Consider the following 15,507-nt stretch of genomic DNA (forward strand, 5'->3'; position numbering starts at 1 on the left):
ATCTCTCCTGCATTTACTAGTCAGTTTTTAAGAGTTCATGTTTTCTGTGTGAACTGAAGAGGCTGGGCACATCTCAATTCATAAACACCTCCATTTAACTAATGGAAATGTTTAAGGTAATATCTACCAACAGATAAAGGAAAGAAGGGGTAATAAGATAACACATTTTAAAGTGGAGGAAGCTGGATAACTGTCTCTATAACTTATTTTAAATTTTGTATTAATAACAAATTTAAAATGACTCAAATCAAGTAATGAAGAAAAAGAGACTGAATTGATCTCAAGAAATTTTCTCAGGACATATAAAATTCTCCCTTAGTTTATTTCTTTACAGAATCTTGTTAGGCTTGATTCATTTGTCAGTCAACTTAAAGGAGCTCTGCTAGCAGGGGATCAAAAACAGCTTTACCAATAAAAGATGATTAAAAGTTGTTTTTAAAGTGCCTATAGGCACAGTGGTGTATATAGGTGCTTACATTTCCCTTTTAGTTGTGGGAAAGCCCGTTGAGACTGTATATTTACTTAATCAGAAAAGCTTTCAGCAATTATAATGCAAGCTGAAAGTTTAGATCCTGTATAGGTTTTGGGTTTTGCTGTTTGAACATAAAAAGGGAGCAAGGAGAAATGTAACCAGGTTCACAATTTTGAGCAAGAGCATATGTAAAGGTAACATATGTACATTTTATTTCAAGAAAGACAGAAGACAAACAGCATAAAGATGCCCAGATGCCCTAAAGATAAATACATTTCAAAGATTCTCATTAAAATGAATCTGTAGTATTTTTTTCCTGCAAGCAAAATACCTTTCTTTAAATTAAAAACAAACAAACAAAAAAACCCCCAGTATTCTGAATTGCAAATGCTTTTGCTTTTTTTTTTTGCAGAAAATCTGCCATGATTATTTTTTTAATGAATAAGGATTTTCCACAAAACAGGCTTGCTCTACATGCTAGATTTTTAAACAGTTCAGTGACACAATATGCTAACTACATACACAACAGATAATACAGTAAGAAAACACTCAACCTGATGAAAAGTTAAAATCTTCATTAATACACTGAAAATTGACATAACTCATGCCTTTAAAATCAAAAATACAAAAATTAAATGTTTTCCTAAAAAGATTTCCTTATTTTAAGGATTCATTTGAAAATGAAGCTGCATGTAATTTGTACAATAAGTTGTACAAGTAAACAGGTAATATACATAAAAAATTAAGTGACATACTCCTCAATTATCAGTTGTCCACCTTTAATTTCCAATACTGTACTTTCTTAACAAGCATACAAAATATCAAACTTCTCTTTAGAAAAAGTGCCGTTCTTTGACATCCTTTACACAAAAACAGTCTGAGCCTGTGGCATGATAATGCAGTTGAGAGGCAAAGCATACTAACTTTTACAAATTCTACCTTCCATAAAAAGCCTCCCGAAAAAGAGATTACACGCCACTATAAAAATATCAACCTCTTGTGGTAGCTGCATTAGAGAACCAAGGCTTGAAGACTATTTTCATATAGCATAGAAAACCACTATGAGAACATATTAACTGCATTGGTGGCTTGGGAGTTTACTGTGCCACAGGATTATGCATAGCTACTGTAAGGTACCAAGACTGTTACACAGAGTTTTAATTGATTGTAACTGAGAGCATAACAGAGGTACTACCAGCCCATGCAAAGTAACTAAAAATACTGAATCACTGTGCTGAATACTTCATTCCTGGAGAAAACCAAAGGCATCAGTAACCAAATCAAGCCCAACAGGTGACCAAACTCATTCTCCTCAAAGATTGGTGAGCACAGTGAAGTCTGAGGTATACCTTTTATCCATCAAATCTGTGTGCCACTGCAAGATATTACCACTTGGGAACACATGCCATCACAATGGTTTAAATCTTTTGAATATTAGTCATTCATATATTCTTATCTACCCAGTCTCTTGATTTCTGAAAAGATTTCACCTACAGTAGAATATTACAGAAACAAAATATAAATGCATGTTCTAAATGAAACTTACATGGACTAAAAGTAGAGAATATTTTTAAACAAATATACAATATGCAGGCAGACAAAGCAGGAAAACGGCCATTCAAATGTATAATAAAAAACTAAAAATTGACTATTTCCAGAAAACTATGAAGCGCCTCAACTAAAAGGAATGCATAATGAAATTCTAATCTAATACAGGTCAAAAATGTAAAAAGGTTATAAACCTTAACAGGAAAAATAAAACAACTTTTACTGGCCATTCCTGTTGAAATGAGAATTTTAAAGTAACAGAAAAGTGGCTACAAACCCACTTAGAGCACCAAACAGAGAGAAAATAAAAGTCCATTTTCATCTCTGTTATTATCATAAAATCCTGTGTGACTACAGGTCAAACTGCTGGTGGCAGAAACAGAATTCTTTATAAACTGCAGATGTCCTGTACATAAAAAAATTTCACTGGAAGTTGCACTAGTTCTAAAGACTCTTCTGTTTTAGCCTACCTACTGTATGTATTCAATCTGAGATAAAGTCTCTTTCTGTAACCCTTGATTATTATTGGGCACCAAGATAAGAAAAGCAAGACGGGGTACAAAAATGCAAAATTTCAACAGTAATGGCAATGTTTTTGTCTTAGTCCAAAAGGGTCCTGCATTCTCTCCCCCTTCAGTGATTTGACAAGTCTTTGTACTTAATCTGGGGGCAGCAAATCATGCAAGCGAAATCGGTCTCTGATGTGAGGTCGAACATCTTCATTCTGTGTGGAGAAATAGACATTTTAAAAGCCACGTAATTTCAAAGACATGATCCTCATAACATTATGAACATTCTTACTTTGCAAAGAAACTATACCACCATTTATCAATATTTTATAATTTACATTATTTTGTTTGCCAAATAAAAAGATACTACACAGAAGCAGTTAAATTTAGATTAAAAAAAAAAGCCTATCATTAATATATTAATTTTGTAAGAACAATTATGCAATAAGAGGTCAAACCAAAAGACAGGTAAAGCATTCAGCCAATGAATTCTACTTTATATAGTAGTTTTAAAATTAATCCATGGACACAGAGGAAAAAGTTCCCAGAATAAAGTTTCAGTACCATAAGCATTAATTCTAGACCTGAACTACAAAATCAATTTAACACAACTAGTTAGTAACAACTAGTTAGCAAGAGGAAGTCTGATAAAATAAAACATTCGATATATAAATTTTTAAATACTGATAAACATAACTTTATATAGTAGTTTTAAAATTAATCCATGGACACAGAGGAAAAAGTTCCCAGAATAAAGTTTCAGTACCATAAGCATTAATTCTAGACCTGAACTACAAAATCAATTTAACACAACTAGTTAGTAACAACTAGTTAGCAAGAGGAAGTCTGATAAAATAAAACATTCGATATATAAATTTTTAAATACTGATAAACATAATTTTAATATAATTTATAAGTTTCAAAAATGCTTGTAATCTTTTTTCAATCTCTACCCTAATGTCCCACCATGTTGACTTAAAGTTAGTACACATAAAGCAACTGAAAATATTTATTTCAACAGAGTTAAAGCAACAAAAACCTAATAAAAAGATAAATGATAAGATAGACTTACCAGTTCTACTAGCTTCTCCAGAAATGGAATCAATTTTAGAAGTTCATTGTCATTTTTATCCATAAACCAGCTTTCTATAGGGATTCCATTAGATAGCTAAAGTGAAAAATAAGTAATTAACTCTTTTCATTTACATTTTGCCTACTTTGGAAAAGCTTAAAAGTAACAGATTTTAGTAAACATTAATCAGTAAGTTCCTCTGAAAAAAGGAATGCCATCAGTTTATGTCTGTCATATTCTTTGACAGCTTAATAGTGCAAGAGACAGATGTTAAGGAAGGAACTGAAACATAATTGGTTTTTCAGAGTAATTTATTCTTAGTGTATATAAAACTTAATAAGAAATATTCATTAAAACAAGTTTTGCATTAACATAACTAAAAACATTATTCATTCAAGAAATATTATTAGTCAATGCTAGGCATTCTGAATAAAGGAATTTTACCAATCTCAACAGAGAATACTATTAGAAAGCATATACTCTTACACAGGGACTGTGTCCCATTATTTTATTCCCAGCTACTAGCAAGATAACCTGAAACATAGTAGGAACATAACAAATTGACTCAAAGGTATTTCATTGGTCTAAAAACAAAAATACAAACCATATTTGTTTTATAGTAAATATTCTCTAGGATAAAATATCTTTTAACATTTATGCAGAACACTGTGTTTGAGATGGAGGATAACTGAAATTATTTTATTGCCGAACCAATTACCAATTCTTAAAAACATTATTTCAAAATGCAAGTGAATAAAAGTAGTGACCTAAACTGAACATACTTCAATACCATATGCAATTTTTCCCCTTGTATTCTTTTTTACGTTTTATTATGGACATTTTTGAAACAGAAAAGTTAAGGGCAAAGCTTGTTTCATCTACACCCAACCCACTTTCCACCATTCCAATTCTGCACTGATTTATTCTGAAGAAAATCTCAGCCATATCACATGAACATACTCATAATGTAAAATATATCTTGCAAGGATGGCTAATCTCTTGTCTGTCTGTCTGCTATCTATCTATCTATCTATCTATCTGTCATATGCTGTGCTGTGTGGCCTATGGGATCCTAGTTCCCTGACCAGGGATGGAACCTGGGCCCTCAGCAGGTGTAGGTGCTGAGTCCTAACCACTGGACTGCCAGGGAATTCCCTCTAGTTGAATTTATATTTCTAAGAATCATTGACAAAGGGTACAAACATATTGACAAAATAGTCTAAGAAAATATTTTGAAACGCCAAATCAAACAGACCAGAAGAACATGGTTAAGCTATTCATAATTCTGAAACATGTTTACAATCAAATTACTGATTTAACAATAGATAAGAATGCTATTAAATGATATATATCTTATAGTCCCTTCTTAGGGATTTACTACTTCAGATTTACTACTCAGATTTTTATGTATGTTGTACTTCATTTAAAAGAAAAATTTCCACAAGGAATATACTAATTTGGCATTCCTAATTCTAAAAGACGACACTAAACAGGGAAATTCCACCAGTGTAAATTCTGTTATCCCATCATATCTTTTGGCAGCATTTGTCTGAGTTTGTTTAGCAACCCTCTTCCTACCTGATATGCAAAGGCTTGTGGTGAGTTGTCAATTATTATAGTTTTTGAAAGATCTCTTCCAAGGATATTTAAGTCCTTTATATAGTTTCCTTGTACACAAACACAATGTTCGCGGAAAAGCCGGTGCCTAAACATAAAAGTAAAAACAAATTAACTAAAAAAAAAAAAATATATATATATATATGTAAAAAGCACAACATATACTGAAACACATATACAATACACATACCATAGGCTTTTCAAGTTAAGCCTTATCATTTTCTCTCACAAAGGAAATTCAAATACAAGTGTGGGCCTAAGCTTTGGGCTATAGTTTTATTATAAAAATTCTTAGCAGGCTTCCCTGGTGGCGCAGTGGTTGAGAGTCCGCCCGCCGATGCAGGGGACACGGGTTCGTGCCCTGGTCCAGGAAGATCCCACATGCCGCGGAGCGGCTGGGCCCGTGAGCCATGGCCGCTGAGCCTGCACGTCCGGAGCCTGTGCTCCGCAACGGGAGAGGCCACAGCAGTGAGAGGCCCGCGTACCACAAAAAAAAAAATCCTTAGCAATTATTGAAACCTTACAACCAAATATTACCATGCCTTAAAGAACTTTGTTTTACCCCAAAATGTTATATTAAATGATAAAGAGGGATTAAAAACTCTGTAAATTGTTTTTGTAATTTATTTACCCAGGAAAGCTCAGTTCAGATGCAGCATCTGGTTGTCATCGAGGTCCTGCTTTTTAACCAATTTTCCAGATGGTTGACTGAGGCACAAGGAGGTCAAGTGACTTGCCCAAGGTCACACAGTAAGTCAGTGGTTAGCCCCGCATTGGAACCCAGGATCCTCCTGGCTCCCAGTCCTTTGCTCTAACCAGAAGACCACACAGCCTCCCTATCCCTGCACATGCCAGAACAGAAAATATAAGAAGGAATGTTTCCGTGTTGGCATTTTAAAAAAATGTTTTTAGTTTCTCTTATAGGTTTTGAGGAAAGGTGCAGAGGCCAAAACATTCCATCATTTCAACTTTTCCCAAACACCCATCTTTATTTTAATTGCATGCGTGTATGTGTGGGGGGTGAGAGATCATTTGAAAAAACAAGGATTGAATGAAAAGATGAATTCAGATTTAAGTATTACAAATGTAAACTTATCTTTCACCAATGAAACTGAAAAATGCTATATCATTTTAAAAAGCTATTAAGGTTTTATAATAATATTTATATACTTGTAATAATTAATCTCCATTTAGCACTCAGAATATTAGATTCTGAATATTACTAATAACTGATACAGATCACCTTGAAATACTCCACTTTGCATACATTAATTTATTTGGTAGTTTGGCTTCCTTGTGTCTTAATCCCACTATACAATTTTTCAGGAGCTAGGGCTTACACATACCTATATTTTGAATTATCCAATTTCAAGAAAGGGAATTTTCTACCAACAAAATCTGCCATAGCTCTAACAACAACAAAACTGATATTTTAATCAGGGCCAATGGTGATGGAAAAGTGGAAGAATTTTAAAACCAGACAAAATGTAGTATAAACAGTCCTTTTTTCCTTATTACAAAGAATGCTTTTAATTAAATGTTCATGAGTTAAATGATCACCTACCTCTGAAAGGTTTAAAGACAGTCCTACTTTGAAAAACATAAGACTAGGCAAAAGAATTTAAGTCCTGGTTGGACCTAAACAAGATTCCATATTTTATTTGTATAAACATTTAGATACAAGGAAATTGGAGAGGCAGGTACAGCACATAACTGCAAATCACTATTGATAACTCTTCTCCAATAGCAGCAAATTCATCAGACACAGGAGACAGCTGAATATATATATATATATATATATATATGGATACTAATGATTATTTTAATTAAATTATACTAAACCCCTTCCAGTTATTCAGGAATCTGAGGGTCAATAGCATGTATTTGCAGTTTTAGAAAGAAACTGCTTTTGCTAGTCATCAAATTTGCATTCGGGATTCAGAGATCACAGGAATTTCTGAGTCTACCTTGTCACCAACATAGATGATTCCCTAAAGCACTCTAACGCATTCAATATACTGTTCAAAAAGTTTTTCCTGTTTTAACTTTCTCAAAATACAACTAGATAAAACAAGTTTAAACTCCCAAATGTGTAGATTTTATAAAACTAGTTTAAAAGAGGGGTTTTAATTTGTAACGTAACTGTGTGACTATGATTTGTCCCCTAGTAAAAATGAAAGCTCCAAGAGGGAAGGGCTTGTGTTGCTCACCACTATTCCCTGGAACATTGGAGGTGCTGAATAGAAATCTTCAGAATAAATGAAGTCATGAGAGCAAAATCACTTGTATGCTTTTATAAAAGTTAGGTAAAATGAGCATAAATTATAATATACTTTCATGAAAAGAAAATACCATTTTCATTTGTGTGTCTGAAGCTTGCTTATATGGAAGATAAAGTGGAAACTGACTACAGGACACATTTTGATCCTTTAGATTAAAAAAAAAAATCACATTCTATTTACAAGGGAAAAATCTCCTAAATGTGGACATTAGGAAAAGCCTTTCACCATAGCTGAAACCACTCAATAATATAGGTACTTTTAACAGTAGAAATTAAGTTTAGGATTTTCCACTAAGACAGTATGGGAGAAAGTATTCAAGACAATGAACACCCAGCTATTAAAGCTTTAGGAGGCTTTTTGTGGCATCTCAGCTCTTGATCAAAACTCAAACATTAAATCCTATACCTTAGAGGATGCAGCAAGACTCGCTGAGTCTTGGTAGTCTCACTTCAGTTGACAGAAATAATGAAACTAATTTTCAAATTGTTTTAATTCCCATCTAACCAGGAAAACACTCCCATCTAACCAGGAACACACTGCATCTGCTGGCTCAGGACACACACAAGGAACTGAGTCCAGATCAGCAAAACCTGAGTGACTAAACCAACTGCAATTTCCAATTAGATTTCATGTAACATTTTCTTTCCATGGAAGATAAATTTGCTCTTGAAAAAAGCAAAAGTTTAATTTGATCCTTTTTTTTAAATTAACTTTTATTTCTCTAAGCCATTAAAAAGATGACAACACATGCATTATCTCAGAGACAGAAGGAAGTGAAAACATCATGCACACAGTGAAAAATTCCACATACCCCCAATTCCCCTCAATCCCAAAAGAAGTGAGGATACAGATGTACAAGTGAATAAATACATTTGATCTTTGTATCCTTTAAAGAACGTCTGTCTGGAGTTAAATAATTAGGAACTCTTAAAGACTTCTGGGGCTTAAAAAAAAATTCACTTATTTTCCCCATTTAACACACAAATCTCTATATATGCAGCCAACTGAAAATGGCTATCAAAATTAAGTAGAAGCATAGTAATTTCATAGATCAGTGTGACAGACATTTCCACTATTTCTTAATTAAATTTACCTGACCAGTTGCTTTTAGGGTCTAGTATGTTCAGTAACTTGTCTGCATACACCTTCGTAGAAAGCAGTAAAAAGAATGATCTATAAATTCAGGAGGGAAAAGAAGTAATCATTATACATGATCTAAATATGGGTACTATATTGAATAAAATAAAAATACTTATATAATTAGCTTAAGTATATTTACCTCATACATCTGAGACATTCGTTCCAGGAATTCCCTGAAGAATGGTCTTAATCTCACGTAAACCTGAAAAAATACAAAGATAGGCTTCAGCAAACAAACATATAAAACAGGAACAACTTATTTATAAGGTATGTTCTAACTTTGGATATAATTTAAAAGTTCATATGTTAAGGTAATACAAAAGTTTACTAAGTACCACTCAACCAAATATATTTCACATACACCAAAAGTTACTTAAAACAATCTTTTGGTAGGGTAATAATAATCGTTGGTGATCATTTCACTTTTTAATAGTTAAATAGCAGCATATAATAGGACTTCATGGAATATAATTTAATAAACATTTAAACTAAAAATGGCAGGTTTCCCTCTGAGATTTTGATCCACCAATCAGCTCCATCTTCCAGCCAGGTAGCATCCATCCAATTATTAGGCAGGCTGTATATCCACCTCTAGCTGACCTGTCTCAATGACCTTCCTCAATAATTACTCAGAATTTCTTCTTAACAATCACCTGCTAAGAGTACCTTTATTTTAAATTTCTATTAAGGTAAATAATGTTCAAGAAAGAGATGTCTGGATTGGTGGGTTTAAATAACTGGAATTTTTCAGAAATCAATCTTGTTCTATACTTACTGATTCAGATGTGGTATCTAAATTAGCACTACTGGGCTACTTGAGATTGAAAATGTAACAGTCAAACACACCAGTTATCAAAATCAACTGACAATATCAGGAAAGACTACAGTACCCAGAGAACTGACTTAAATACATTATTTTCTTATTTCTGTCTTCTTTTTGCCTACATTTAATGTAGCTCTTGTAATATACTCAATATTCAAAAAGCACAGAAATATAAGCCATGAGCAACCACTAAAACTGATTTACAAAAGAATTTGACTCCTTTAAATTGTATTTATTTTGTGACAAAAATTTATAAAAAGAAAAGTTTGTACTCTACTCAAAGGTGATTATTAACATCAAAAAACATGAACAACAAATACTTATAGAATGCCTATGCACCAGATTCACTTGATTCAGATTTTTTTTAAAAAGCTGTGGTGGCAACAAATTCAAAATTTAGGCTTCATGGAATTTAATTTTGTTGTCAATACACATCTAAACAAAAATGCCCTTATGATAAAAATCTAGTTCTAGGAATATTTTAGGGCAGACCAGGGAAATCAGGCAAAGGATATTAGGAGGTAGGGACTATGTACTACCAGTCTTTGTAAGTTCTGAAGCCCAAAGGGCGTAAGACAGTGCCAAATATATAGTAAGTACATGATAAAAATCTGTTAAGTAAATTAAATATAATTGCCTGAACTTAAGCAATATAAACAAAATAGAGAAAGAGAGGCAAGGCTACATACTACACAGGGACAACTACTGAATTTCCTTAAGAACCGATCACTTGTGGAAAACCAATTTCAAACATTAATATGCTAATAATATCACTCTATCCCTGCCTACAGGCTAGAATAATAAAGGTTTACTCATTTTTAAGCCTATTAGGCAGTTTATCTCAGTATCTTGACTAATCAAAAACCAAGTAAGCCACACACCCCCACCCCTAGCAAATAAATATGACGAAATCCTTAGTATCCAATCCCTATCACTTAGGATGAGGTATAAAATTTTTAACTAGAGTTGTGCTTCTAATTAATTTTAACATTTACATTGTGAAATATTTGGTATAGTCTGGTTTAGTTTTCAACACACCTTATTTGTTTGATAATCCAAGTAACTGATAGATTTAGATATATTACTACCTTAACTGACAAAAACCCACAATTCGGCCAATACTTTTTTTCAATTACCTTATCTCATGGAGGATGATAAACCATGAACCATCAGAGCCTTCTGTTTATTGCTAAGAAGGCTTATCAGTTAAATGCATTTAATAACCAAAAATACTTCATTTTTGCATATGTATAAATGTTTTCATTTGCTTTCAATATCCCTGCTATCACTTGCTCCATATTGTAAAGTAAAATAAGCAGGGCCTCTACAATTTGGGATTTGTCTCCTTTGAACACTAAAACACTTCCACTGTAAAGGAATACTTCTATTTAAACAGTATTATCTAAGCATAATAAGTGGAGCACTGTACAAAGGTGTCATTTTCCAACTTCTTACACAGTGACTTCCAGATTATGTCAAAACTATAACTTCATTATGCATTCTACTACTTTGACTATACTTAAATATAAAACACATCTTAAAATTTGATATTACTTTCATAATGTACCTGTTCACTGGGGATGAAAGGTGGCACTGAGATAGAGGAATATAATGCTAGAGTGTTTCCTTACCATGAGAATAGAATAACTGTTGACTGTAAATGTTCCTATTCTCAGAACAGATTCACCATTTGAAACACAGGAAGGTGTTTCAGGATTAAAAGACACAGGCAGAAACTGAGATGGTTAGCGGCGGGGGGGAAAAAAAAGGACTGTAGAAAGGTACAAAGTAACAGCAAGCCAGGATGTGGTTGGGACCACAGGAGGTTCTGCCATGTGCTGAAAAGGTAAAATCTCAGAAAGAAAAATAGAAACAGAGACATAAGGCTTCCCTGGTGATGCAGTGGTTAAGAATCTGCCTGCCAATGCAGGGGACACGGGTTCAAGCCCTGGTCCGAGAAGATCACACATGCTGTGAAGCAACTAAGCCCGCGCACCACAACTACTGAGCTTGTGCTCTAGAGCCCATATGCCACAACTACTGAGCCTGCGTGCTACAGCTACTGAAGCCCGCGTGCCTAGAGCACATGCTCCACAACAAGAGAAGCCACCACTATGAGAAGCCCATGCACCGCAACAAAGAATAGCCCCCACTCGCTGCAACTAGAGAAAGCACGTGTGCAGCAACAAAGACAAAACACAGCCAAAATAAATAAATAGATAAATAAATAAAATTTAAAAATTATAATAAAAAAAGAAATAGAGACATAATGCCAACAAGGTCTAACTCATTTGGATGGATATATTAAAGCAGAAATATATAGAAGTTAAGAAGCACTAAGCACTGTCCAGTAGGAAATAAGAACAATTTTAAGGTATGTATAATACAGTGAGACTACGATCACTTATTGTATTAGGTCAGAGATATACAAACATACAGATACACACATAGACATGCTTCCAAATGCTTCAAAATCTATTCCACAGATGCTCTTAACTCCATTTTTCTTCTCCTAACCTTCTTGTAACAAAGATTCCTGTCCCAAGCTGCCTACTTCCTATTTTCTACATTCTTCTACTACTTAGTACTTCAGAAACCATCCTTCTTCAAACCTGCAATTCTTCAAAATGATGTAGTCTCTCAAATGTAAGACTAGGCCATAAGTTTCATTTCAGGCTGGTATACATATATTCCTCCAAATATACAGCAATTATTCTATCTACACAACAAAGTTTTAATCTATCACTAAACCAAATATATTTTGAAAAAGTCAGTTTTAAAATAATACATAATACTGTAATAATGAACAACTGTTATACAAAAATACCATACCCAAAACATGTCTTAAATAAGACTGCCTACTACCCAAAGATGTTCATGTTATGAAATGTTTATTATGTAAAATTTTTGTACATTTCATGCTCGTGACTCTATTTTGTAACTGGAAGTTTGTACCTCTTAATCTCCCTCACTTACTTCATTATATGTTCATGATGTAAACTTTTAAAACAAAATCTACTAGAATAATGTGTGCAAAATAGTGATAATGGAACTAATCTTGTATAATATATTGTGGGCTGATTTTACCAAAACTTAAATTTTATATAGAAAAATGATAAATATATTATAGAAAAATAATATTACATTAACAGTACACGAACACTACTTGATTTGAACAATATCTGACAGTCAGCCTGTACTTTCTTTAGTACAAGAGGATGTCCTATAACTGTGCATGTAAGATGATCCTAACAGGCAATAAATGGTTAATGGAACTAGATTTAATAGTCATTAAAATAGCAAGCCAGTTATAAATTAATTATAAATATTTTCTGACAGTCTGCCTAAAGTCAAATTCATGTCTAAGTATGCAATGTCAAGTTATATACACGAATTTCTGACTATTAGTTTACCAAACCATTATCTAAGTTATCTAGGTAACTTTATGAGCACGACCGGAAAAAGGGGTAGGGGGAGAAAACATCCAAAAGATAAGCAATTTCAATTTGTGGGCAAAATTGAAAAAAAATTTCTTATATGTGGATCTTTTTAGGAAGAATATTTCTAAATGGTTTTAAGCACAGATAATATGACCCTAACATATTCAAAAAGAAGTATCTTTAATAGTTTTTCCATGAAATCCTTTGAACTTATTGCTACACTGTTGCAGAAAGGAAAACAAAAAGATAAATTTGGTGGTATTCACCTACTTAAGAGTAGGCACCTTTAAATAAAAAGATGATTGGTGGATGCTATCTATTTAATCAGCAGTAATAAGTTAAAACAGTAGAAAACTAACAACACTGAACAATGTGAAGAAGAGATGCTACAGGTATTAGCAGATACCACAGGCATACAAGGGGCTCTACCATTTTTTTTAACCCTTCTGCACACTTCTGTTTCTTTATCTATAAAATGGGTATAATAACAGTACCTATATAGTGTTGTTTATTAAATAAGTTAATACATATAAAGCACCTAGAACAGTGCCAGCACACTGAGACTCCTAATAGCTATTATTACTATCCACTTTATTATTTAAAAGTAATCAGCCATAAGGAGAATAGCTGGAATGAGTAGGATTTTATGTGGGCAGAACTGGGCAACCTCAACTCAAAGAGAAAGCCATATCTATACTTTAAGAAGACGTAAAGTCAACTGATTACTTAACTATTTAACTTAGTTAACATTGTCTTAGCATCAATACCAGATCATAGAGACAAAACCCAAACCTTCTCCATAGAAAGAGGGTTGCTCAGATAGGCCTTGTGGAGGCCTCAACTTCATAACCCATTGGGTAATTTTACAAGTCACCTTTTGCTTCACACAGTTCCAATAAGAGGCTGCTGGGGATAGTATTTGTAGGTGGATCAATCTGAGGATGAATAGGTAAATACTAAAACATCAGAACCAATAAAAATAAAAACAAACAAAACCCCCAAACTAAAACCTTCTGCAAAACCTTATACTGTATTAAACAGAAATAAATTTGAAAAGATATTTTCTTATGGAGTCCCAAAGGGATAAAGTGCTTAATGTATTCATACAGAAGGTATATTAAAAATTAGCAACGAAGCATACTTTTCAAGTCATGGCCATTTACATACATATATAATATATATACAATATACATATACAATTTTTGAATTTAAATATGTATGTACACATATTTGTGTGTATATATAAAATATTAATGTGTTTATCTTAAAGTCAAGTTTACTCATTTTAAGAGCAAAAAAAAAAAAACCCCCACAAATGTTGCCTTTAAAAACAAATTCTAAATTTTGAAGCTTCCAATTTAATATGCTTAGTAATCAACTGTCACATCTCCTATATTTGCAGAATATTTTTAGTTACTGAACAAGAATTTTCTGTATTTTTAAATGAACTTCTTCTAATTTTAAGATACATTTATAAAGAATACAAACCATGATGAAAAAATTAGTGCCAATGACTAGCTATAAGGATGGAAAAATTACTTTAAAATTATTTAAAATATTGACTCACAATTAGTTATCAAAATATTCTTCCCTACCAGATATAAAATATTACTTTTATCCTCAATACTGTGTCCATGACCCCAGATGTTTTAAGGAACAAAATACATACTACTTTTTTTTTTTTTTTTTTTTGCGGTACGCGGGCCTCTCACCGTTGTGGCCTCTCCCGCTGAGGAGCAGAGGCTCCGGACGCGCAGGCTCAGCGGCCATGGCTCATGGGCCCAGCCGCTCCGCGGCACGTGGGATCCTCCCAGACCGGGGCACGAACCCGTGTCCCCTGCATCGGCAGGCAGACTCTCAACCACTGCGCCACCAGGGAAGCCCTACATTCTACTTTTGTACAATAAAATTATACTTTATGAATGTCAAAACAAAATGCCTCTTATTTAGTATCAATTTAAGTCAGAGCTTGAGGGGAGGAAAAACTTGATTAGGTGTTTACTAACAAAACTCTTCATTTAAACGATTGCTTTTTTCTTCGTGAAGCAAAAATAATGCTGACTCTTCTTCCTAGACTGGAAAAGAGATGCCACTGACCCTCTACTTCTATTTTTCTGTGGTATAAAATATTTGAGATCCTTATGAAAATTATCCTAGGTTGTAAGTTTCCCAAGAAAACAAACTATAATAATGAGGAAGAGGCTGAGCTTTGCTAACATGGGGCTTCCCACCCACCTCTCCCCCCAACTTTTCCCATAAAGGCAACCTCTACTATTAAAACAAAGCATCCTTTATCAAGTAGCTCCCTACAAGATCCTATCTCTCCTTGAGTGCTTACCACAATCTGATTTCTGGACAGCTGACCCAAAGTTTGTTGATTTTACTGATCTTCAGAAAGCCACTGACTGGCTAAAGTCTTATTGGTGAACAGAGTCAAAAATCAGATGCCCCTGCCATACTTTACAGAATGAGGAGTTGGACAACACAGTTACGTTTGGTTGCACTGTAGTGAAACATATGAGGCATCTTCTTTTTGTCTTCAATTAGCCACGTTTGGGCTGAGTAGCTCTATTACATCTTCAAAAAACTGAGCTCCAGTTCTTG

The 15,507-nt window shown here is 33.6% G+C and overlaps 1 protein-coding gene across 1 annotated transcript in view; it reads right to left on the reverse strand.

The window, feature by feature from the left end:
• Window positions 1-303: 303 nt before the first annotated feature.
• Window positions 304-15,507, reverse strand: part of CTDSPL2 (CTD small phosphatase like 2) — a 69,053-nt gene continuing 53,849 nt past the window's right edge. Inside the window, 7 exon segments of the mRNA XM_032623079.1 lie at window positions 304-2,744; window positions 3,602-3,697; window positions 5,180-5,306; window positions 5,430-5,442; window positions 8,606-8,654; window positions 8,656-8,673; window positions 8,780-8,842. Coding sequence (XP_032478970.1) covers window positions 2,679-2,744; window positions 3,602-3,697; window positions 5,180-5,306; window positions 5,430-5,442; window positions 8,606-8,654; window positions 8,656-8,673; window positions 8,780-8,842 — 432 coding nt within the window. The 3' untranslated portion in view covers window positions 304-2,678.

This window comes from Phocoena sinus, chromosome 2 (assembly GCF_008692025.1).
Source record: "Phocoena sinus isolate mPhoSin1 chromosome 2, mPhoSin1.pri, whole genome shotgun sequence".
In the NCBI taxonomy this organism is placed as follows: Eukaryota; Metazoa; Chordata; class Mammalia; order Artiodactyla; family Phocoenidae; genus Phocoena; species Phocoena sinus.